Source organism: Manis javanica, chromosome 1, assembly GCF_040802235.1.
Source record: "Manis javanica isolate MJ-LG chromosome 1, MJ_LKY, whole genome shotgun sequence".
Lineage (NCBI taxonomy): Eukaryota > Metazoa > Chordata > Mammalia > Pholidota > Manidae > Manis > Manis javanica.
In genome coordinates, this window is record NC_133156.1 from 231,241,445 (window position 1) to 231,268,356 (window position 26,912).

General features: G+C 37.0%; 1 protein-coding gene across 2 annotated transcripts in view; it reads left to right on the forward strand.

The window, feature by feature from the left end:
- Positions 1-26,912, forward strand: part of NBAS (NBAS subunit of NRZ tethering complex) — a 331,046-nt gene that overhangs the window by 24,717 nt on the left and 279,417 nt on the right. For both annotated transcript variants that reach the window (XM_073216361.1, XM_037026472.2), the window contains exons 8-10: positions 880-1,013; positions 2,434-2,532; positions 26,341-26,479. In XM_073216361.1, coding sequence (XP_073072462.1) covers positions 880-1,013; positions 2,434-2,532; positions 26,341-26,479 — 372 coding nt within the window. The remainder of the gene's footprint in view (positions 1-879; positions 1,014-2,433; positions 2,533-26,340; positions 26,480-26,912) is intronic.

Here is a 26,912-nt window from a genome sequence, read left to right on the forward strand (position 1 = left end):
ATGTGGTCACATATTTAATTTTAAAGTTTCTAGTAGCTGCACTGAGAAGAGTTAAAAGAAACAGGTGAAATTTATTTTACTTCATCCAGTATATCCTTAATGTTATTTCAACATGTAATTAATGTAAAAATTAATGAGATATTTTTACTTTAGTTCTTTGGTACTAAGTCTTTAGAATGGAGTATGTCTTTTTACACACCTCATTTCAGACTAGCCACTTATCAAGTGGTCAGTAACTGCATGTGGCTACAATATTTTATTGCATTGTTTGGTTCTAGACAGTGAGGAGGCGTTGAGGGTGATAACTATGTTAAGGGCGCTTTCCCAGGAGACTTGCTTTCACATCTTTGGCAATATAGCCTGATACTTGGTTGTTGGAAAAAGTTGGCATTGAGTGAGCGTTTTAAGTGTCCTTCCTTCAAGTTGCTATTATGCAAATGGAAAATAATTGGAGACTTTTTGTAATATTGGTTACTGCTAGTTGTAGAAATTAACATTTAAAAGCTTGTATTTGAATTCCATATTTTAGAATTCTTGGAGGCTGAATGGTGGCATTACTCCCCCCCCCCCCCCCCCATGGAAGTACAGCCTGAACATAAACTCATTTTTCTAGGTGAATATCTCACCTGAAGAGGCTGCTGTGGTTCCAGTCTGGGGTGGTCCTGGCTGGTTTAGACTTGGGTGTCTGGTTGTAGGTAGTCTGAGTTGCATGGATCTTCCTTGTATAGATCAATTCTGCAGCTATCTTAAAGTGCACCTGGAAGGGCCAGTGACTAAGCCACCCTCCAGTTACATATGTGTGTATGAACTTTGGTCTACTACATGTGTGCACTTTGATCTAGTACCTTTTTAGTAACTTAATTTCCCTTTCTTCTGCAGGCATCTAGCTTAGCAGGTGACTTGAGCTGTGCCATTGCTGGGCTGATATTTTTAGAATATAAAGCAAGTGCCCAGTGGTCTGCAGAACTCCTAGTCGTCAATTACCGGGGAGAACTTAGAAGTTACCTTGTAAGGTAAAAATACACTTTACTTGGAAAGTCCTATTTGAAATAATATTTTCCTCTGTTTTAGGGTAAGATTTTGGTGTTATTTTTCTTTCAGCATTTTATTAAAAATTGCAAATATAAGAGAAAGAATTATATACTGATAACTCATATACCTCTACTTAAGTTCTATAATTAGCATTTTATTATACTTGCTGTATCATATTTCTCTCCATCCCTCTCACCATCAGTCTTATTTTTTAATGAATTTCAGTAGTCAATACTTAAATACTTTAACATGTGCATTATTAAAGCTCATTAGTTAAGATTCAGTATTTGCTTATAGTTTTTCTTTTGAGGTAAAGTTTGTATACAACGAAATTGTCCAGATCTCAAGTATACCAGCTGGTGAGTTATGGCAAATGCATAAGCTTGTGCAATTCAAACCCCTGTCAAGATACAGCACATTACCATGATACTAGAAAGTTCCCCCATGCCCCTTCCCAGTAAACTTCCGTCATACTCAGCCCTTGAGCAACTACTGTTTATAATTTTGCCATCATAGATTAGTTTTGCCTGTTCCAATAATTCACTTTAATGGACTCATAGTATGTATTCTTTTGACTGATCTTCATTTGGCACATTTTTAGATTCATCTGAATTTTTACATGTATCAGTAGTTATTTATTTTATTGCTGATTAGTTTTTCATTGTGTGAATATTTCATGTGTCTTAGGTTGGGTTGCTATAACAGAATACCATAAACTGGGTGGCTTGTCAACAATAGAAATTTATTTCTCACAGTTCTGGAGGCTAGAAGTCTGAGTTCAGCATGCCAGCATGCCAGGTTGGGTTTTGGTGAGAGCCTTCTCCTGGCTTGCAGCCTGCCAACTGTTATCCTCACATGGTGGGAAGAGAGAGCTAGCTCTCTGGCCTCTTCCTTAAGGGCACTAATATCCTGTATATGAGGGCTCCATCTTTATTACTGAATAAAAGACCCCTCTTCCAACACCATCACATCGTGTTAGTGTTTTAATTAGAGTTTTGAAAGTGGGAAATAGTCTATAACATTCATGATTTGTTTATCTATTTGTATACTGATGGACTTCTGAGTTTCTAGTTTTGGGCTATTGTGAATAAAGCTGCTATGACTGTTTATATACAAGTCTTTATGGATATACATTTTCATTTCTCTTAGGTTAGTATTTTTGAGTGGACTTGCTGAATCATAGGATAGATACAGTTCATTTTTATAAGAAACTGCCTGACCTTTTTCCAAAGGTTTTATGTCTCTTCATATTCCCACTAATAACATATCAGAGTTCTGGGTGTTTTACATCCTGAGCAGTGTTTGATGGTGTCTTTTTAAATTACAGACATTTTAGTGGGTATGTAGTGGTATTTCACTGTGGTTTAATGGTATCTTTTTTATTTAACTTCTTAAATTTAGTGTGGGAACAAATCAGAGCTATCAAGAGAGTCACTGTTTTAGCTTCAGTGGTCATTATCCACATGGAATCAACACGGCTATTTACCATCCTGGTCACAGGTAAGCCACTGTTCTCATATTTGGTGGAGTGCTAGTTAGGTGTAGAAATTTTGGCACAGTTTCACAGAGAAGAAACTGATTCTCCTTTTGGCTCCTTGGTTTCCTTTCTAGTGCGTAGTTCACCTTGGATGTCTGTAGGATTGTTGTAGTCCCCTTCCTGCTCGTTTGTCCTGCTGACAGAGCTTTGAGCCAGCTGGGGCAATGGCAATATTCACTGAGGGATTTCTTCTTCTCCCTTAACTCTCTGCATCTTGTTTTTTTGCGCATGTAAAATGAGTGTAGTACCTAACTGTCGGCGTTAGGGGTGAGAGAACTCGTAAATACTGCACATAAAGTGCCCTTGCATGGAAGGGCCTCCATGGACATTACTTCCCTCTCCTTTGCATCTCTGCAGGCTGGGGCTGCAGACATTGTTGCCCACTTGTTTCCTGCCCCTGTCTCTATCTCCCATTCTTCAAAAATGCTACTTCTCTTTATATTTGCCATCCACATGGAATGTTTTCGGCATTTTCTAATTCCAGTGGTTCCTCCCCTTTAATTTTGTTATATGAGAGTGAATTTAATGTATGTTTTATAAATTAGCTAAGCTAACTTTTTAGTCTTTAAATGAGAAAAATACATACTGTGTGTCAGACAAGCCCAGCTTGAGTTCTCAGTTTTGAGACTTACTATGTGTCTGTTTCCAGGTCCTTAACCTTTCTGACCTCAGTGTACTTAAGGCTTTTTAACTGAGAATCTATGCAGGTTTTGTATTCTGTTCAGTCGTAGGTCTGTCCTTGTTTGTTCATTATTTTATTATTATGAAATATTTACACTACAGAAGAACACACACCCACACATACACGTACACACACTGACATCCCCTTCATGCTCCTCCATGACTCCATCCCCTTTTCCCCAGGAGATAACATCTGTATTCAGTTTTGTGTTTATCACTCTCTTGTTGTTTTCTTCATAGTTTTACCACTTACTCATATTTAGTTCTGCTGTTTGGCCATATATAAATGGACTCACACAGAAGACAAGTGTTGCTTTGAGACTTATTGTTTGGTGCATGTTTCCCTAGTTTGTTCATTTTCAGCTACTGTTAGATTTCATTTTATGAATCTCTTGCAGCAAATTTATTCATTCTCCTGTAAATGAAAATTTGGTTTCCCAGTTTTGTTTGGTTTGGTTTTTGGTTATTAAAAATAGTACTTTGGCAAAAATTATTGTGTATTCTGACACGTCTGTACAAGAGTTTCTGTAGGATCTATAAGTAGGAGTGGAGTTGCTCAATTGTCAGGTAAGTACATCTTCAACTTTACTAAATAATGCAAATGTTTTCCAAAGTGGTTCTACCAATTTACAGTCTCATCAACACTGTATGGAAGTTTCTCATTTCACGTTTTTGTTAGCATTCTTAATGAGGTCAAACTAGCTAGTTGCTGATCTGGTTGCTATAAAAAATATCTTACTGTGGATTTAATGTGTATTTCTAGGAAATTCTTTTTTATGTCATATCTTTTTATTGGGTGCTTGGTCTTGTCATTCTTTATATGATGGCATTAATTCTGGGACAATTACATGCATGATGTGTGTATCTTCTTATTTCAACATGTGACTTTTTTTTTATGATTTATGTGGACATAGTTTCAGGTATTAAATGGCTTAAAAAACTGGACTCTCCCACCCAATTTCCTTCCATAGATAACCACTTTTGGCTATTTTAGTTGATTCCTTTGTTCTCATTCATACAAGTAAAGTGCTTGTGTTGTTTCTTGATTTCCTGTTTTACACATTAACTGTTGATATACCTTTATGGATGGTATCTGCTTTTCTTACACAGTGCATCGCACAGACACACTTCGCCTTCTGTTGTTCTGCCATTACATTTAGATCATGATTTTATAGGATGAGTATTGTTATTATTATGCAGATACTATTCACAAGTCAGACAAGAATCTTTTGTAATATTGCATAATTGCTTTCCATTCTTATTTATTCATTATTTGTTCATTCAATAAACATTTATTTCTTTGTGCCATGTACTGCTCTGGGTGCTTGCAATACACGTGATGGAACTTACTTCTAGAGGGGGTAACAGACAACAATGAACATAAAGTATTTGGGGAATTGATAAGTGCTCTGGGGGGAAAAGTGGGGGATGGAGGACAGAGAGGCAGGGTGGAGAGTAGGGTACAGGTTATAATTATAAGTAGAGTAGGTAGCCAGGTTACCCTATTGAGAAAGTGACATTTGCACAAAGACTTTCAAGAGATGAGGGTATTATTTGGACATCTGGGAGAAGAGTGTTCTATGCAGAGGGAATATCCAAAGCAAAATGAGGTAGCAGTTTTCTGGGGATTTTCTAGAAACAGAAAGGAGTTGAGTTTGACTGAGGCAGATTGAGAAGTAGAGTAAGATGCTGCTATCAAAGAGATAATGGTAAGTGCTAAAACATGTAGGGGCTTTTTAGGCTATAGTAAGACCTACCTGGTAACTTTTTACCTGTATATATTTATTCTTGTAGTTAATTTTTTTTTGCCAAGTTTTTTAAATTTTATTTTTTATACATGTAAATTTTAGTTTTTATTACAAATTTAACCCTAAACTCACCCACGTTACTGTAAGTCTCCTTTTAGTACATCATATGCATTAGATACTCTGTAGGTTTCATCTTCAAGCTTTAGAACTTTCTGAACTGCTCCAATTTGGATTTGGAGCTGCACAGCGCCGTTTTCTTGGGCTGTGACTTCGCCATCATCAGAGGATCACCTTCATATTCCTCTTTTGTTGTGTTACCTGTTTGGATCCCAACAGGGTTTAGAGTTTTTTTCCCTGGTTTATTTCATTGTTTTGGTAAATTTCTGTAACTTCCTGAGGAAGAGTTTATCGGAAGTATATTTCTTTTAGGTCTTGCATGTCTGAAAATGGCTTTATTCTATCTTCATGCTTAATTGATAATTTGCCTAGATAGAATTATAGACTGGAAGTAATTTTCATTTAGAATTTTGAAGATAATGCTCCATTGCCTTCTAACTTAACAGTGTTGCTTTTAAGAATTCTAATGTTACCGTAGTATAAAAACTAGTCTTTGTTTCTCTCTATACTTTTTTGTCTCCTTTTTCTCTGTAGGGGAAGATTATATTTTTTTCCCCCCAGTATTCTGAAATTTGATTGTATTATTGTCTTGGAGTAGTCTTTTTTGTTTTTTTTAAATATCTACAATATTGGCCCTTCAATTTAGTTGTTCACTTTTAGGAAAATTCATTGAATTATTTCTTTGACTCTTTTCTTTCCCCCCTCTTTTCTTTTTTCTCTCTGGAAAGTCTGTTATCTAGATGTTGAGTCTCCTGAGCTCATTTTTAATTTTCTCATTCTCTTTTTTGCCCCACCTTGGTTTTAGTTGAAAAAGAGAAGTAAAAGACTATTTTTTTTTCTGAGGAATAAAAAAATGAGCTAAGTTTTTTGAAGCATTTTGAGATCTTTTTTTAAGTGAATTAATGATATATATGATTCTATTTTAAAGAAAAATATCTGTTCTGCCTAATTACTTCTGATGTATTTTCTACTTTACTAGAAAATGTTCTGTGCCTCATCTCTGTTTTAAACAAGTTTTGTGTTTTTCTTTCATTTGTTAAATTTTTAACTTTTAGAAGTTCTTTGCACTTAAGAATCTCTCTTACTAGATCTAATATCTGAATTCAGCAAAGTTGCATGATACAAAATCAATACACAGAAATATGTTGCATTCCTATAAACTAATGATGACCTAGCAGAAAGAGAAATCAGGAAAACAATTCCATTCACAATTGCATCAAAAAAAATAAAATACCTAGAAATAAATCTAAAGAAGGAGGTGAAACACCTATATTCTGAAAACTACAAGATACTCATGAGAGAAATTAAAGAGGATACCAAAAAATGGAAACACATCCCATGCTCATGGATAGGAAGAATTAATATTGTCAAAATGGCCATCCTGCCTAAAGCAATCTACAGATTCAATGCAATCCCTATCAAAATACCAACAGCATTCTTCAACAAACTAGAACAAATAGTTCTAAAATTCATATGGAACCACAAAAGATCTTGAATAGCCAAAGCAATCCTGAGAAGTAAGAATAAAGTAGGGGGGATTATGCTCCCTGACTTCAAGCTCTACTACTACAAAGCCACAGTAATCAAGACAATTTGATACTGGCACAAGAACAGACCCATAGACCAGTGGAACAGAATACAGAGCCCTGATATAAACCCAACCATATATGGTCAATTAATGTATAATAGAGGAGCCATGGATATACAATGGGGAAATGACAGCCTCTTCAATAACTGGTGTTAGCAAAACTGGACACAGCTACATGCAAGAGAATGAAAATGGGTTATTGTCTAACCCCTACACAAAAGTAAACTCAAAATGAATCAAAGACCTGAATGTAAGTCATGAAACCATAAAACTCTTAGAAGAAAAAACACAGGCAAAAATCTCTTGAATATAAACATGAGCAACTTTTTCCTGAATGCATCTCCTTGGGCAAAGGAAACAAAATCAAATATGAACAAATGGACTACATCATGCAAAAAGCTTCTGTACAGCAAAGGACACCATCAGCAGAAGAAAAAGGCATCCTACAGTATGGGAGAGTATATTTGTAAATGACATATCTGACAGGAGGTTAACATCCAAAATATATAAAGAACTCACACACCTCAACACCCAAAAAGCAAATAACCCTATTAAAAATGGGTGGGGGATCTGAACAGACACTTCTCAAAAGAAGAAATTCAGATGGCCAACAGGCACATGAAAAGATGCTCCACATCAGTAATTATGAGGGAAATGCAAATTAAAACCACAGTGAGATACCACCTCACACCAGTTAGGATGGCCAACATAGAAAAGACTAGGAACAACAAATGCTGGCGAGGATGTGGAGAAAGGGGAACCCTCCTACACTGCTAGTGGGAATGTAAACTAGTTCAGCCATTGTGGAAAGCAATATGGACGTTCCTCAAAAAACTCAAAATAGAAATACCATTTGACCCAGGAATTCCACTCCTAGGAATTTACCCTAAGAATGCAGGATCCCAGTTTCAAAAAGACATATGCACCCCTATGTTTATCGCAGAGCTATTTACAATAGCCAAGAAATGGAAGCAACCTAACTATCCATTAGTAGATGAATGGATAAAGAAGATATGGTGCATATACACAATAGAATATTATTCAGCCATAAGAAGAAAAGAAATCCTACCATTTGCAACAACATGGATGGAGCTAGAGGGCATTATGCTCAGTGATATAAGCCAGGCAGAGAAAGACAAGTACCAGACGATTTCACCCATCTGTCAAGTATAAGAACAAAGTAAAAACTGAAGGAACAAAACAGCAGCAGACTCACAGAACCCAAGAATGGAATAACGGTTACCAAAGGGAAAGGGACTGGGGAGGGTCAGTGGGAAGGGAGGGAGAAAGGGAATAAGGGGCATTATGATCAGTACACATAATGTAGTGAGGGGGGCACGGGGAAGGCAGTATAGCACAGAGAAGACAAGTAGTGATTCTATAGCATCTTACTACGCTGATGGACAGTGACTGTAATGGGTATGTGGTGGGGACTTGATAATGGGGGGAATCTAGTAACCGCAGTGTTTCTCATGTAATTTTATATTGATACCCAAACAAAAAAACAACAAAAAAGAATCTCTCTTCAGAAGGGAGAAAAGGGAATTGAAATGAGTATTCAATGAGTCACTAGTTAGTTTGAGGGTAAAATACATAGTAGGTATTCAGGAACTGATAGTAGTGAATAAATATAATACTGTTAATTTCTTTGTTTTGATTTGTTTGACTCCTGCCTTGAAGAATCAGTTAATATATCCTTAAATTTGAAAATCAGTTTCAAGTCTAGTCAATTAACAAAATCTTAAATTTGTAAAATAATATGCTCTATACTATAAATAATCTGAAGTGCAGTGGGCCTTTGTGTTATTTTGATGGAGTTATTCATTGCATGTAACGTTGGAGGTCTTTACATTTTATAAAATTAAATGTAATTGTACATGCTGCAAATTAAATCAATATATTTTTTATTTTAAAATAAACACATTACAAGAATAAGAAAATTGCGTTTTTTGGGGGCAGCTTCTTATATGTATGAAGTGTGACCTTTCATTATTTGTCTACGTTTCAGATACTGTATTCGCCCCGCATTGCTTTATGTAAGTCTTGAATTTGAATTTTGCAAGTAGAAAGGGAGTAGAGGGTGTTTTGCTTCAACATGCTCCTTTCTTTGTTGTGAATTTTGCCAAGTCTACACTGTGTATGTTTTGCATCCATGACACTCTGATTTCTGGTGTGATTTCTGTGGAGGGTGACCTATTTCTTTGCTTTTATCTTCTTTGATACCATGTTTTATGTTTAAATGATGTTATGTTCTTGGCTCTTTTAAGGTGTCTCTTTGATTTATTCAACTTGATTTTGTTGTTTTAAAACATAGGTACTCGTGCCTTACTTTCTCACCACATATGTACATTAAAAAAAATTAACCTATTTTTCCTTAAAGTATATATGTTTTGTTAAAGGAATTGTATTAGGAAGATTGATGAGGTAGAAAATCGATCTTTAGCTGGCCTGCTTTATTTACTACTTTATATTATTTATATAATAATAAACAAAAATCTTTCTTATTTATTATGGCTTGCTGTGTGACACACTGTGTTTGGTGTTGGGGAAGATGAGAAGACAGAGAACAGTCCTGACCTAAAGGTCCCTTATTCTTGAATGGGAAATAATATGCATACATTATATGCATATATGCATGTATATATATCTAATACATATTTCTAAATCCTAATACACCTTTTTCTGTATTTAAGTTGGGTGTATATTGTATGTGTGTATATGTATATGGTAGTTTCCCCTTATCCATGGCGGATATGTTCCAAGACCCCCAGGGGATGCCTAAAACTGTGGATAGTATTGAACCCGAAATGTACTATGCCTTTTCCCACACATATATTCCTGTGATAAAGTTTACTTTATAAATTAGGCACATTAAGAGATTAATAAGAGTAATAAAGTAGAACGATTATAACAATATATTGTGATAAAATTCTGTGAATGTGCTCTCTCTCTCTGTACTCGCTTTTCTTTTTCTCGTGATGGTATAAGTTGATAAAATGCCTGCGTAATGAGATGAAGTGAGGTGAATGACATAGGCATTGTGACGTAACGTGAAGATACTATGGGCTTTCTGAGAACATGTCAAAGGAGCATCATCTGCTTCTGGACTGTGGTTACCTGCAGGTCACTGAAACTGCAGAAGGAGAAACTGTGGATAAAAGGGGAGCACTGTACATTTATATATAAAAACTGGAATGCAAGCTCGAAGTAAGCCTTAAAAGGATGCAGATACAGTGATGTGGGATCAAGATTAAGGGGGTACTGCTTCCATGAAGGATCAGGGAAGTATGGTAGGTGGCACTTGTACTTGCTGTGGAGAATGGTTACAGTCTGGGCATGGTGTGTATTCCAGACAAAGTGACAGTGTGAACAGTGTCCAGAGGAAGTCACACATGGTAACGACTTGTCATAAATCAGATTACATTTACTAGTTTTAGGGCTTTCACTTCGTGGCTCAGGATCTAAGCAAACTGAAGGTATTTTTTAGGGGTTGGTCTCTAAATAAAACTTTTACAAAGTTACATACATTTTCAAATCACAGGAGGGCCTCTTCTTGGTTCTGAATAAGCGTCATGTACAGTTCTTAATGCAGTCATCCATCTCCAAGTTGACTGCTATAAGGTTTCTGAATGAAAATTGTTATAAACAAGCAGTGTCAATGTCCTGTTTTACATGACAGAAATATTGCTTGGTTGTTTATATTCTCCATTATGTGGCTCTTTTACATGAAAAGCTGAAGTATTCATCACATTTTATTTATATTTGGTTGCTCTACTAATGTGAGCCTATGGTATTTATCATCTACAAGGATTTTATTGAATGTGAAGTAAAACAGCTAGAGTGGAGTTGGGAAAATTGGTCATATACAAACTCACGGTTTTACGGAATTCCTTGTTCTGCCTGATGCTGTGAGCACTGTTGACAAAATTGAGGTGGTAATTTGAGAGAAAATGGAGAAGCTTTGGGATAAGCTCTGTGTATTTGCTGATTTCGACTGTTTCCTTTTTTACACACCCTCACTCAGCCTGCCGCATGCGTGGTGTCCCGCCCAGACTCTCACATTCCTGTTCTGCTCCGCCTACCCCGACCCCTCCTTGCCTTCTCTTCTCAGTTCTTCATGTTCTCTTCGTTAATTTTGGTTTAGATTGCATCCTGATTCCTGCAAAGAAGAATTTCTTACCTCTTTTGCATTCTTAGGGGGACAGCATTAACCTCTGATTACGGGTCGTGGGGATTCAGATGTAACGCCTACCCTAGTATACAGACTATTTTGGGAGTCATATATTCACAAATAAAGGCATTCACTTAATGTGAATGAAGTTGGAATACGACACTTTATCTGTGTGTATATATTTAAGTGACACTTTTTGCTTTCAACAGTGTGTATATAGCTTTTTCTTTAAGGTTTTGTTCCTGATTTCATTGTAAATGTCTACGAAGGAAATCTGGCTTATTCAACTTTGAATCTCCAACAGTTCTTTGGTGACTACACAGCGATAATTAGTCTAGACCCAAATTTACATCTCAACAAAGATAAAAGATAGAAAGCATGCCTCTTTCTTGGGTTTCTTTAAGAAGCCATGCACTCAGAATCCTTGATAACTCTTTGATACTGATGTTAAGTGTATAATTTAGTGTTTTTTAGTACATGTATAGAGTTGTGCAGCCTCTACTGTAATCAGTTTTAGACTTTTTCCATTACCCTGGAAGATCTCTCATGTCTGTGTGTTTTATGGAGTGTAAACCAAACCTCAGTAAAACTAATAAAGAATGAGTAAGAAAGACCCTTTAAAGCTTTCATTTGAACACTTTTTTCTTTATGTTAAGAAAGATATTTATGTGTCATAAAGTCTCTAGGGAAGAACTGTAATTGATAATGTATGTTGTGTTTGTGCAAAGGGAGAATCTAAGCATTTGGAGATTAAAAAACTTTTTTTTCCCTCTTAGTTAACTGTCTTTTAGGCTAAATGCAGGTTCTACGAAAAGACCTTGAGACAGCATTTACAGGGAATAACAAGCTATGGCATCAGGTTGCCTTAAAGTAGATTATAGTTAGAGAATAAGCTACTCTGGCTGAAGAGCAGCTAGATAATTCCATTCTCCTAAGTGTGCCCTGAGAGGGACTGCTACAATTCTGGGGGAGACTCAGAAGATGGTATAGGACATAGTCTTTAGAAAGCTGTTCATTTTAGGGAAGACTGAGGAATACCTGTATGGAATCATATGCTGAAGCATTAAAGGACTGTGCTTTATATATGCTGACTTGGTCATCCCATCTGGGTTTCTGAGTTTCCCTAAACAAAACCCTAAGCATTTTAAATACATGAATCCTTTCCACTCATGGGATAAAGGGAGCATTCCAGAAAAATGCTAATATTTAGTGGAGGATCATAAGTTCGTTGTATGAATCAGCTCTCAGATGACATGATGATGATAACTTCACTGCCTCAAAATGAAGAAAACCGTCTTGGACATAGAATGGGAAGGGCACAGTGGAGTATGCAGAGGGGCCACAGGCCCTTCTTCAGCTTTGTCTAGGGAAATGTCCACAGTATTTAAATTTGAGGATAGTGTTGGGAGTTCCTGCCTTTAAAGGTTTCCCAAGGGCTTGGACAAATTTTGTGTTCCTTTGAGGTGTTAAGTTCCATCTAGATCTGCGAGATGTTTTTGGAAGCTAATCAGTGGACTTTCACAGCCTTTACATTGCCACAAAATTGCCTTTTTCTCTGGTTTCTCTCTGGGTTCATATGTGTTCTGTGAGAATCAGGGCTTTGATATGTGAAAAGACATGCTGTATCGACAGCTAGAGGAGCAGTTAGGTATAAATTGCATTAAGAAATTTTTTTATAAACCCTAACTAGATAAGGTTATTAATTTTATGGAGGATTGCTTCTAGAAAAGGAATGAGTACTGTAGTCATGATCATTGCTGATTATCTCCTGCTGCAGGCAGAGAGTGCATGTGGCCTTTGATAATGTAGGGTTATTCGCACTTGAGAGATTAATGTGCATCCTGGTACCTGGAAAGTATGAGTGTCAGTAATCGAGTTGACCTTATATTAAGGAGTTTTTCATTTTGCCTCTCAATTTCTCATTCCTGCAGTGAGAGAAAATTTTTTTTTCTGTAGATTCAGGTTAGGTTTTTTTTTAAGCAAAATGAAGAGGTCGTGTTGTCTGTAGAGAAAGCTACATTGTCCTGGTCAAGGTTATGATAGCCCTTAGATGTGAATTAAGGGACCACTGAGCTTCACAGACTTATTTTTTTCTGTTTCACAAGCATTTTTTTGGGTAGGCAAGGAAGTGTAGAGTCTTGGTTGTATCCTGTGATCTGTTTTCATCCCAAATATGCTAGGTGTAGGTAGACATGTGTGACTCTGTGAGGTAGATTGGTCCTTAGCAGCCTCCAGCTGCCTGTTTATGTAAAAGGCAGTGGTTTTTCAGTTTGACTTTTTTTGGCTTAGCATTGAAAACAATTATTTGGAAATCAGCTTTGACCCATCCATCGTTCCTGTGTTTGGAGATTCTTTGATAGGAAGGGCTCATTCTCATTATGCTACAATTTACATTTAAATGGGCCTTGAAGACCTGTATAAAGTTTTGAATCTGTTTAGCTGTGAAATTAATGAACAAATAAATCTCACTTTCAGAGTGTTCTGATTGTAGTTTAACTTGAAATGATAACTTTATATGTCAGTGGACTCATCAGTTTTAAGCAAATATTTTTTGCTTTGGTTATGCTATTTTTTTCCCTTCTGGTTATAAGAACTACTTCACAATCGCTCTGCAAAGATCTGTGGAAATGTAGTTTTAAGAAGTAACTTGGGTCAAATTGAATTGCTTATACTTGGTGTGATGCTACTAGCTATTTTGAATTCCTTTTGGGAGAGGAGAGCTGACTATTGAATTACCTTTAGCTTATGTTACAGGAATGAAAGAGTGATGCTTAATTATGTTTTATTGGCAAACAGAACATTAAAAAATATATTTTTGATGTAATTAAATGTATACTGGGTCTGGAGACAGGATATCTGAATTTTGTTCATGGTTGTGTTGCCTATTACCTGCGTAACCTTACGGCAAGTCATTCTTTCTGGACCACATTTTGCTGGCACTGCACCTCAGCACAGAGTAGATGGTACCTTAGTAAACTGCTCAAGTACCAAGGAGATCTGGTATAGGCTACTAGTATCATTAGCAGGGAAATTGTGGTAGGGAGTTTGGTAGCAGGCATTATGGAAAGACCCATTGCCAGGGATACCTGGCAGGCAACACTTAGCAGGGTTTGAGGGGGTGGGGAGCTAAGGTTCAAAGACAGTAATGTTTTCCCTGGGAGAAGTTTGAGAAATACTTCAAAAATTAAACTACTGAAATTGGAGTAGAAGGTGAGAATATGGGTTCAGAATCTGGACAGTCCTGAAATCAGGATGCAGGGTGGACATGGAATGGACCAACGAGGTGGGTAGATGCTGAACATACTGTGCTTTTTCGGTAGAGTTGCTTAAATCCATCCTAAGCATTAGAAGGAAATTATGACTTCAGATGATGATCATTGGCATCAGTTGTGGGTTGAGGGAAGGAAATGGGAGCAAGGACATCTGAGAAATCTAATTTATTAGTATTTTTATTGGCACTCTGTTTGCTAGACTAACAGGGTATGGGCAGTTGAGAATTAAAAAAAAAAAAGGCATACCTAGGCTGTACTCTCAAAGCTTGATGGTATGAGATCCTAGCATCTGTTTTGTGAAAAGGCGTTAGGGGACTCTGGTTACCCCTCTCCCCACCACAGATGTGGAAGTGCAGAGCTGGGTGTTTTTCTTCTCTAACCTTGTGAAGTGTGTGTGTGTGTGTGTGTGTGTGTGTGTGTGTGTGTGTGTGTGTGTGTGTGTTACTCTATTGATGTAAACATTCCTTGGAAGCCTATCCATTGTGAAGTGTGTGTGTGTGTGTGTGTGTGTGTGTGTGTGTGTGTGTGTGTGTGTGTGTGTGTGTGTGTTACTCTATTGATGTAAACATTCCTTGGAAGCCTATCCATTGTGAAGTGTGTGTGTGTGTGTGTGTGTGTGTGTGTGTGTGTGTGTGTGTGTGTTACTCTATTGATGTAAACATTCCTTGGAAGCCTATCCATTCCAGTCAAATTGGTAAAGCATTAGTGGGTGTAGGGAAGACAAAAATAAGTAAAACACAAGTTAATGCAGCAAGAGTTGATACTCAGAGAGAGGCAGTTTTCCACATCTTAGCCCAGTGCTTTCCCATCACCAACATCCCACACCAGAGCAGTGCTCCCCAGTTTAGCCTGGGACAAGTAACAAGGGCCACAATCCACATGAGCCCATTAATTCAGGAGTTTCCAAAACCTGTGTCTGTCATCTTGTATCCCATATGACAGTTAGGGATCACCATTGTCATCTTGACAGCCTGGAAATTATTCCATTTTAGTTGTTATTTTTTATTCCACTTACTCTGTGTCTCCCAAAGTGTGGCAGGTATATGCGTGATGATTTTTAGGTAGTACATGCACAAATCTTTTTCACTCAATTTTAAATTGTGCAAAAAATCCACGATGTGACAGAATAGTCTTTACAACAAAGTAAAATTATAAAGGAAAGTGTGTTAACTTTAAATGAGTAAAGAAAAAGTTGTTGTAAATAATAGTTTTTGAGGCCAAAAATCATTTGAAGGAGGTATACCAGTGTCTGAAATTTGGAAAATACTTCCTACTTGAATTTTTTTTCCAGAGCATTCATTGCCAGTATATAAAAATAAATTGATTTATGTATGTTGATCTTGTAGCCTACAACCTTCAACTGAACTTGATTATTAATTCTAGTAGATTTTTAGTAGAATCCTTTGGCCATTTTTCCCCTTACCTACTCCATATCTTCTTTCTTCTTTCTATATAGACAAATTTGAACAATCTCATTTAACCACTTAAATGTATATGTGTTATGTTGTCTCCAAAATCTGTATCCCACAGGTCACTCCTGGGCTCCAGAGCTATTATAATCTACCTGCCTGCAAACCATGTACTGGATAGGTAGCTCATAAGCACCTTATACTTACTGTATTCAAACTGTTTTAATAATTGCGGTTTCTTTTTTTCTTTGACCTCAATAACTGCATTTTTTCCTGTTTTCTTGAATTTCGATATATCACTTTTCCACCAGGCCAAAACCTGAGATTCACTTTAGGTAACTCTCTTAACTCATTCTTATGAAACTTTAAGACTTGTTGATAATTCTTAATGTCTAATACATCTCAGATTATCTTCTCTTCTCTATTTTGTTGCCATCCTTGTAGTTCAGACACTCATCACATCTTACCAGTTTACTATCAAGTATGGTACCTGTTTCCTGTCTAATCCTCTTCTATTTTTTTTTTTTTTCTATCGTATTTCCAGCAAGGAGTACAAGTCTGGCTGTTTACTGAAAAATCCTTCTCTAGTTTTCTTTAACCATCGGGTAGAGATATAACTCCTTAGTTTAGTTATGAGCCTTTTGTAGTTTGGCCTTTTGTCACACCTCCTCATGTTTCTTTGCTCTAGACCAACGGTCACACTTTTCTGATCAAGGACCAGTGGTCTATGTTGTAACTATTCAACCCCTCTGTTGTGTGAAAGCAGCCATAGACAATGTATAAATCTGTGTTCCAGTAAAGTTTATTTACAAAAATAGGTGGTGGGCTGGATTTAGTATAGAGGCTGCTGAACCCTGCTCTAGATAACTCTAGACATATGTCAATTCTTGCATTTCTCAAAATGTCTTTGTTCTTTGAAGTCATTTGTGCTTCTTGATTTTTTCTCTGCCTGGAATGTCCTCTCCCAGTCTTCGGTTGGTCTGACCCTTTAGACTCCATCTTGATGTTGAAGAAAACATTATTTTTTTTTAACAGATAGTACTAGACTGTGGTCCCGCGAAGGGCAGGAACCCTGACTTACCCTGTGCCATCCATGCTCATTGCAGTGCTGCATAGAATACCTGTCAGTGAATTTTGGTCCAATTGTTAACATTTACTTGACTTTGTCAAAACATATAAAAAAGAGAAAAAGCAATACCAAAGCAGTGGACTGTAGATTCCATGAGGGCAGGAACTTTATCTGTGTTTTTGTGGCTCTGTTTTTCAGCACTTAGAACAGGGCCTGGTGCGTAGAATGCTCCTAAATATTTGTTAAGTAAATGAATGAAAGCCTGACTTGGTAGAATTAAAATTCAACAATGGTAGGAATGGAAGGCCTGAAACAGGTTTTTCAATCCTTTCTTAGATGAAATAGTCTCAGGCCACAAGATAGTAAATTCCTTTAGGGCAAGGAAAATTTGGTTTCCCTATACAGTATTTCCTACCCTGACTGCTACCACAGTATCTTGCAAGTTTTAGGCCCTCCCTAAATTGATATTGAATTGATCTAACTTGAAGTTGAGATTATAATTAAGAAAACTAACTTTATTAAATCTTTACTTATTACCAGATACTTACTGAATCTCAGTCTTCCCAGTTCTATAAGGTAGATCATAACTGCTCTTGTGTTGATGGAGAAAACGAAGCTCTAAGAGGTTAAGAAACTTTCCTGAGGTCACATGACTATCATGTGGTAAACTGATGTCCCCTGATAGCCGTACTCAGTAAGCTTTTCTCAGTAAGTTGGCAAACTGTGGCCTTTGGGACAAATCTGGCCTGTTTTTGTAAGGCCTGTGAACCAACAATAGATTATACTTTTGAAAAGTGGTTGAAAAAAAATCAGAAGAGTATTTTATGCCCCATGGCAATGATATAACATTCAAATTTTAGTGTCCATAAAAATTTTTGTTAGAATGTAGCCACACTTAAAAAAAAATAGTTTGTGCTTTTTTATACTATGACAGAGTGAGAAATTGTGAAAGATGGCCTACAGAGCTTCAAATATTTATTATCTGGCTCTTTACAGAAAGTGTTTGCTGACCTCTTTCTGTGCTATCCAACCGTCTATCTGACAATGGGTCCAGTTCTGCTTAGAAGGTATAATAAAGAGTGTTGAACATAATAGATTCTCCTGTACCTCTTTTTCTGAATTATAAATTGTATTTTAAGGAATTTACAACCAGATATCATTCAATTTTAAATACATTTAAATGCATAATTATCAAGTTGTCAGGAAAATGATTTTATTCCTGAACTAAGCAGCCTCTTACAGTGCTTTCTCCATTCAGGAAAAATTCTCATATTTTGTTTTGAACAACTAACCATTTGAAATAATACGTTTTCTGTGATGTGGTGACTAAATAGTGTGATGCTTCATGGTTTGACTTACAGTGAACTATGTCCTCCAGAGCTCAAATGATAGATTCAAGCCTGATGTAGAGCTTTGCATTCTCAAAGTGTGGTCACTGTACCAGCAGCATCAAAATCACTAGGAGAGATTGTTCAAAGTGCAGAATCTCAGGCTCCATCTAGACCTACTGAATCGGATCTTGGAGGAGTGGTCCAGCAATCTGTTCTTAGAACCTCACATGTTTGAGAACCACTGATGTAAAGAGTCAGTACGTAAAGAGTCAGGATTATGTTTGTTTTCTTGCTATAGACTCTTTATATAATAAATAAAGATAAGTAACATTTAAAATACTGAATAAGATTTTTGTAGTAAAAAATGTTAAGATACACTGAAATAAGTTAAAATTAGGAACATTTCAAATTATCTTAAGAGAAGGATGGCTTCTAGCCTTGAAGTCATAGGTAACAATTTTTGAGCCCTTACTTTGCTGGGCATGGTTTTAAGCACTTATAATTTTTTTTTTTCTTTTCAAAGGTTTTCTTTCTTTTTTTTTTTTCATTAAAGTATCATTGATATATGATCCTGGGTTGGTTTTGAATATCCAACATAGGGATTTAACAGTTACCCATATTATTAAATCCTTACCACGTCTAGTGCGGTTACTATCCATCAATGTATTAAGTCAGACCTTACAGAATCATTAACTGTATCCTCCATGCTGCGCTATTGTCCCTGTAAGTACTTATACATTTTGAGACATGCAGTTTTTTTCTTTCTTTCCTCTTTTTTTTCTCCCGGTCTGGTTGTATGCTGCAAGCCCATTGGTCATTGGACAGTCTATACAAGTGTCTCCCCATCTGTTCTTTAAAGTTTCCTTCCTCAGCTTTCAGGAGTTTTAGGCCACTAGATGGCAGATTCTTCCAATTATTGGATTGAAGAACCTTCCTAATAAACCATTTATGATTCTTGGAAATAATTTGTAGTGTCTGGTTGAGCTCTCCCAGGTCATCAGTGTCACAGATGGCGTTGTGCTTAGGGGCTGTTTTCTGTCCTACCCTCCTTTCCTCAGATGGCTGTGACCACCCCTGTATTTCTGCTCTTTGTTCTGCTCTGAACCTTGCCTTTACTTCGGCTCAGTTAATTCACTCCTCCTTGAGTTGTTTGCTCCATCAGTCAGTTTATTTTTGTTGTCCGATCTATGGTCCTGCTTTGAGTTTTAGACTCTTAGAATGTCAGAGCTGGAATCGAGCTCATCCATCATGTGGCTCATCCCCTTCATTTCTCAGGTGGGAGAACTGAAGTTGGGGAGGTTAAGCCAAGGACAAGGACTGTGTCTTATTCATCTCTCTGCCTGTAGTTCTTTGCACATTGTGTGCATGCAGATATTTCTTGAGTAAAACAACGGTGGCAAACACTGTGAAGGATGCAGACACGAGCTCTGTGCCTAAGTGACTCATAGTTTAGTAATTTAGGCATGATTTAAGTAACTGTTCAAGAAGGTAAAGGAGCTAAGTACCCAGGAATTTTATATTGTTAAGGATCCCTTTGAACTTTCTGCCCTGCTTCTCCTGCCTGCCTTATAATAGGCTAGAAGCATTCCCTGCATTTCTTTTTGTTCTCTTGAACATACCATTTATGAACTTGTCTCTGTGCTCTTTGTATACTTCATGTGTACATCTAAGCCAAGCAAACTTGTGTATAGCTTAGAATGCTTTGTACCTGATCCTTTTATTTTCCTGTCTGGGAAATTGTTTAAAGGATAAACCTGCTGCTGCTGTTATCCCATGAAGCCTTGCTTGGCCTCTTCCTCCGGAGATGAATTGATCTCTTTTAGGCTGTTTTGTACCTAATCCAAAGGTTGGTGAAGACATCTTGTGCAGTGGGCTGCGTTGACTTGTCCTCTCCCCTGGAGTAGACCGTGCTCGTTTCAATTGCTGCTTATGAACATGTCCAAGGCCATCTAAGGAAAGAAAGGTCGCCACAGAATGCAGCCCGTAAGCACCACACCTGGTTGATACTGAGGAACTGGGAGAGTTAACCGAGCCACACAGAATGAGTCCAAGAGGGACTTTAACTGGTTTGTTAAGGTGTTTCAGTTGCTTAGCACGTTCCTTGTTTGTTATTGCTTAGCAGTTTCATTTAATAAGTAGTGATGGGATATAGGGAGTTTCTTAAGATTACACAGTGACTTTGTTGCAAAGGTATTTGAACCTAATGCTTCTGATACCTAGACCCCTGAGTACAAAATGTTGAGGTTGAAGATTATTCGGAAAGTTCGTTTTTGCTAAGAAGTAAAATTTTAACTCCCACACATCATGTGCTTTAGTCTAAAAAATTTAAGTTTTACTGAAGAAATTGTTTTGCTTTTTTTCTAGAATAATTTAAGAACAATTATTTGCTTCAAAGTGTGACTCTTAAGCACTTAAGAGCTAAATACCCTGTATATTTAAGGAGGTAATAGTTACCACTGTGTGTAGTAAATATTCTGGGTGGAGGAACTTAATGCCACAGAAAATAATGATGTAAATTATTTAGTACAGCATTGTCTGTGGACTTAATTGCTGCGAAAATCTAACAATCCTTTTAGTAGTACATCACAGAATGAATGCTTAAGGATATAACCATTAATGTATAAACAACCTCAAAATGTCACAAAGCAAATTATATTCTCATTTCATTTTCAGAATTTGACTAGACTTGAGGGTTGATGCTAAGTGTTAAAGCCAAGTCACTGAATTTTTTCTCCTGGATTTCTTTAATTAGAAAAATTTATGTGCATAACTTGGGATACTTATTCTGATGCCTCTCTTTTTAAGTAAAAAAAACATATAGAGAGTGATATAATGGACACCTAAGTAGTACTCAGAATTAATAAATATTAAGATTATCTTTACTTCCTTACTTTTTTACCCACATTTATTAATGAAAGAGGAACAATAGTTCAAACAAAACTTCCTACTTCATTCCTTTCTCACCTCCCCTTTCTAGAGGCAATTGCTCACATGATTTTGGTGTGTGACCTTCCAGTATATATATTTCTATGTTTTTACACTCTGTATGTTGCCCTAAACAATTCATTGACTTATTTATCCATCCATTAAAAATACTGAAAATAACTTCTAATCTTCCTGTATTATAAATAGTACTATGTGAAATATTCTTTTCCTAGGAGATGAATATACCTGTGCAAGAATTTATCTCCAGAGTTTCTTTAGAACACAGGTGGTGGGATTGTCGAGTGTGTGCAGTTATTAGGTGTTGTCCTATTGTCCAAAATAACGCTCCAATTTGTGTTCTCACCAGTAGTTAAGAACTGTTGTATCCTTAAATATTCTAGAGGGTGGTTGGTGTAAATCTGTGTTGTTTTTCTTTGCATTATTTGCTTTTGCATTTCTCCTTTTATGACTTGCTTATTCTTTGTCCATTTTTCTGTGGGGCTAGTTGTGAGAGATCTTTATAAATTCTGTCTGCGAATACTCTGTTTTATGTGTTATTTATAGTGGTGTGTGATTTGTCTTTTAACTTTATGGTTAGAAGTTTTAGATTTTAATATGGTTAAATTTGAAAGAGAACATCTTAATAACACCAGGGTAGGAAAGTATTGATAGGTCATGATGCACAAAGCACAACTTAGAAGAGAAAGATTATCAGTGTGAATTGAGTTGGCTCTTCGAACTCTGCTCTCCCACGTGAATTTTTTATTTGTCTAGTTCCATTACATCAGTTTGTTCAGTTCCATGAAAAATTCTGATGGGATTTTATTTGAAATTGCATTCAAGTTATGGATTGATTTAAGAAGAATTGGCATCTTAAGGTATTGAGAGTCCATCAAAGAATGTGGTATTTCTCTCTCCTTATATAACATATTTTTCACATTTTGATGTTTCCTGGTGCTTTTTTGTACCAAATTTTCAGCATTGTCTAGTACTGTTTTTAATGGTTTGTGGCGTTCTCTCCACCCCCAACTCCCCCAACCCCACTTTTCTCTCTCTACCCTTGTTGTCATGACCCCTTCCCTCCCTGTCTCATCTCCTCAGATCTTAGTGCTGAAACTGAGCAAGAATGTGGTCGGGGGAAGAGGGGTCCCCATAGCACCTGTTACTCTGTTCTACTTAAGGAGAAAGGTGGGGTTTCAAATTCACTTGCTTACTCAGGAAACGTGTATTGAGTAAACTGTGCTGGGCCTCAGACTTTGCTCCTATCTTTCCACTGCAGTTTTTATTCAGGTTACGTGGTTTTTAGCCGTGGAACCTCTGTTCCTTTTCTCTTAGGCTGTTGTTGCCCAGGAGGACTATACTAATCCTGTGATCATGGTGGAAAATGTATTTACCAGGCCAGGCATCATTGTCAACCTGCTTTTCTTTTCTCTTTATTTCTTGTAGATTAGCTCTAGTCAACATTGTGAGTCCTGTAAAACAATGAAGTGAAAGACCACATTACCATCTTGAATCGGGGCTAATAGCCCTTGGCCCATATAACTGAAGTCATCCTTTTGGGTGGGTGTGGACTGGGTTATCATCTTCCGATACAGCTGTCATCTTTCTCACCACTTAAGTCCAGGCTCCTGAATGTTTCTCCTTTTCATTTTCCCTTAATTAGCGAGAGAGCTGTTTGAATTGCTGAGAACAGACCTTGTTTGTGTCTGAATACTCAGCACCCTGCGCATTGCCTGACACATGATGGCTGCCAGTTGCTCAGTTGGTTGAAGACACTGATGAAGTCATCTCAGTTCACCCCACCTTTAAGCACATATAAGCACACATGTGCATTCTCGTAGCTGTAGTATCGGTGTTCCAAAGCTGCCAGCCCATCTGGTGGGAGCAATATGTGATCAATTCTATCATTCTGCCTCTTTTTCTACTTACTCTTCAGTCTGGAATAAATGGGAAGGTTGTTTGGAAGCAGGTACTGAATTTTGCTCTTAATGGAGCTTATGTTGTAGCCAACTCGATCTGCTTGGCCATGCTACTTATTAGAATTCATGGAATGGAAGAGATAAGAAATTTAAAATCTCAGTTAGCTCTGTATCTCCTTTAGTAGTCAGGCAACATGAAGTTTTATACATACATTTTTTAATCTGAAAATTAGACCTGACATCTTTCCCTTTCAGACATATTAGTGTAAGCTAATGCTCAGTCCCTTGAAAAGAGAATTATAGTGCTAATCTATAATTGAGCAGAGGAAAAATTTTGTTACCGGGACCTACTTTATCCTAGCCTTCTGGGGATTTATTGAATTCTCAAACAGTGTTTTAATTTTAACTGCACATTACTGATTTTTAAAGGTATGTTTTATGAATCACATGTTTTGTTTGAAAAAACTGATTAAATTCAGAAATTTAAGTATTCAAAATTACTTGCTTTGTTTCTCTTCAGAGGATTTTTTTCCTAACAAATTGACTTTTGGAAAAAAAAATCCTGTGGAAAATTTGAAGTGTGCTCATAGACTAGTGTATAGACTCCCTTTGTGATTCAGTTTCAATAATCAACCCATGGCTTGTCTCCTGTTGTCTCTGCTTACCCATTACTCTACCCACCTATTTTAGATTATTTTTAAGTAAATCCTGGGCAGCATATAATTTCATCTGTAAATATTTCAGTGTGTATTTCTTTAAAATAAGGACTAAAAAGTCGAATGTGAAACCATCATCACATCCAAAGATAATTAACAATAATTTGTCAATATCTTCAACTATCCAGACTGGGTTCTTTTTTAATCTGTTGATCTGTTCTCTACTCTCTCCCTCTCCCTTGCTCTTTTGTTGTGAGTGTATATGTGTGTCTTCTGAAGAAACTATGTAATTTATTCTGTAGTTTCTTACTGCCTAGATTTTTTAGATTTCTCATTTTAAGATAGCACCTTGGAAGTGTTGTCTAAAGTGTTTTTGCCTAGGGTAGAAACAGCCAGGTAGTTTGGTACAGGTAATTTACTCAGAATTTGTTGCTTGCAGTTTGCTGTGATGTAAACTTGTTAGAGTTCTGTGTAAAGGGGGTAGGAAAAGACTTTTGAGGGAAGACTCAAATTGTGTTTCTGTGAATAAAGTTCATTTATGAGTTTTGAGATTTGGACTTAGGCTAAGCTCTATAGCTAAATCTAGAAGATTTTATACAGTTGATACTTTTACATTTGGGAATGCATAGTACAAATGAGTTTTTGTTGTTGATGTTAGCTTAGTTCAGAAACACATGTTAGAAAAAAATGGTCAAATAAGAGGAGTTGGTAGAATTTGGAGTCTGACAGGCCATCTGAGTTCTGGGGCTGGGAAAGAAACAAGGTGTATATTAGTTTTCTTTGGTTGTTCTGAAAGATTCACACAAACTTGGCTTAAAACAAATTTATTATCTTGTAGTTCTGGAGGTGAGAAGTCTGAAAGAGGTCTCACGGAGCCATCACCCAGGTGCTGGCAGGACTGTGCTCCGCCAGGGGGGCTCCAGCGGGGAGTCCGTTTTCCTGCCTTTTCCAGCCGCTAGAGGCTGCAGGCTCCCTAGGCGCTTGGCCCTTCCCACCTTCAAAGCCCGCGGTGGCTGGTGGGGTCTTTCTCGCATCGCATCACTCCGACACCGGCTCTCCTGCCTCCCTCTTTTGCTTTTAAGGACCCTGGGGTTACACTGTGCCACCTGCAGAATCTAGGATAATCTCCCCATTTTAAGATTAGATGATTAGCAACCTTAACTCCATTTACCTTAACATGTTCAGTGGGTCCAGAGATTAGCATGTGGACATCTTTTGGGGGCCAGTCTGCCTGCCACACCAGGTGTGAAGAATTAACAGGGGACTGGAGTTGCTTTCTGCACTAACAGAGTTCTTTTTGACCCTTGGGTATACACTTCTCCTGGTCTAGAGGGGGCGTTATTGAGAGCTCATGGTGTTACATCATGGGGTAGTTATGATTATAGAACATTTAAAAGCTAACGTTGGTTGTCATAACCATAAGGCTGAGTCAGTCTTGACATGCCAACTTTAAAGAACCTTATAAAATCTTGTTTTCTTTCACCTTTTAATTATCATGCAGAAATTAAAACTTTTAAAGTTTTGGTTTTTCTATGAGGTGGTCTAGAAAAAGGTAGATAGATACTAATTTGTGTGATGATGTGCATCCCCTCTTTGACAAAATGAGAACCTGGGATGACAGATAGTTGTGTTTTGATGAAAAGGGAGCTTGATGTTGTTTTCTGTTATTTGGGACATTGGTAGGTTGACAGGGAGCATTGTGTGGACACAACCAGTGAAACCTGTTTTATGTCTTTTTTCCCCCTGTTAAGCAGCAAGGGGTTCCCAGTGCATAGGGAAGAGCCTTTAAAAAAAAATGGAGACATTGAAAAGTACAGGGCTTCTCTCTTCTGTTACTTTATTGCCTTATTGTCATTGGGGACAATAAAAATTCACTGGTCATTGTAGTGTTCCCTTAAATACATCAGAACTTTTGCTTTCAAACATTTTCTTCCTTTAGACAGATTATTATGATAATCTGTTATATAGTTCCCTGCCAGATTTATTGAATATAACTTTAAAAATCATATTTCTGTGACTTTAGTAAATAATACCATATTGCATTAAATCAAAGTTGCTAAGAGAGTAGATCTTAAAAGTTCTCATCACAAGAAAAAAAAATTGTACCTATGTATGGTGATGGATATTAACTAGACTTATTGTGATCATTTTGCAATATGTAAAAATATTGAATCTTTACACTGTACACCTGAAAACATAATGTTATATGTCAACCATACTTCAGTAAAAAGAATCATGGCTGTTTGGTTTCCATTACTGATCAGCTTAGTTTGTATAAAAGTCACATAGTCTTTTAACTTTTAGCATATGTCAGGCTGTTTGCCTTGTAAAATCACCTCTGCCTACTAATGAAGTATAACAGACAGAAAAGTGAACCAGCCATAAGGTGTGGCTGAAGTACTGAACAGTTTTGTTTCAGTGTAGTTACTGCTGTGTAGTTCTGTCCACCCACAGCACTCCCACCTTTTGTTCCTTTCTGACCTTTGTAATTGTGCGAGGGCATCTGAGGCACCGCTGTTATTAATACATGGCTATCTGGGTGAGGCAACATGTCTGTAAATAAAGTTCATTGGTGTTGACAGAGTTTCTTTGATATGCAGTGGTCAACTTTTAAAACATTTTTTTCTCTTTCTAAGTTCCCATCTGGGTTTCAGCTTCTTGAATATTTAATCCTTATCTTTGTATAAATGAAAATGAAATGTGAGCTGAAAAACCGTATGATTTTCTTTTGGTTATTTCTTCTAAAATATTTAACTTCTAATTTTAGCATATAGTAATTTTACCTTAGTTTTCTTTGTCTGGGTGACTTTTTCTGCTCTTTGTTTTAATGTCATCTTGTTCATACTTGCATTTTATCAATTCTTTTGATTTTTCTCTCTTTTTAGACTTTTACTGGTTGGTGGATGTGAAACTGCTGAAGTGGGCGTATCAAAAGCTTCTAGCTATGGCCTTTCTGCCTGGAGAATTCTTTCAGGATCACCTTATTATAAACAGGTTCCTAACAGTGGAGACAGGGTCACTGAGGTAAGTACTAACTTTGGCATTTCACTTTGCTAATAGATCTCAGGCAGACGAGCCCTTTATAAAATGCAGAGGAGGGAATAATTTGCCTTAAATGAGGAAAGTGATTTAATGCCAGTGAAATTTCAGTACTTCTTTGCAAATATCAAATTTATCTAAAACATATTGTGTTTAACTTGGTCTCATTTTTAGTAACAGTATTTGCAGATATTAGAAAAACAACCTAATAGTGATCCGGTTACTTTCTTTTGCTTATTTAAACATCAACATTTATTAAGCATTTTTTATATGCTGGTATCTACTGTGAGTGCTGTCATGTTCAGTAGCTCATTTAATTCTCACTAACCCTTTGAGGCAGGTATTGTTACTGGCCAGAGTCTAATTGATGAGGAGAGTGAAGTGTAGTTAAGTAACTTGCCCTGGGTCACACAGCTAG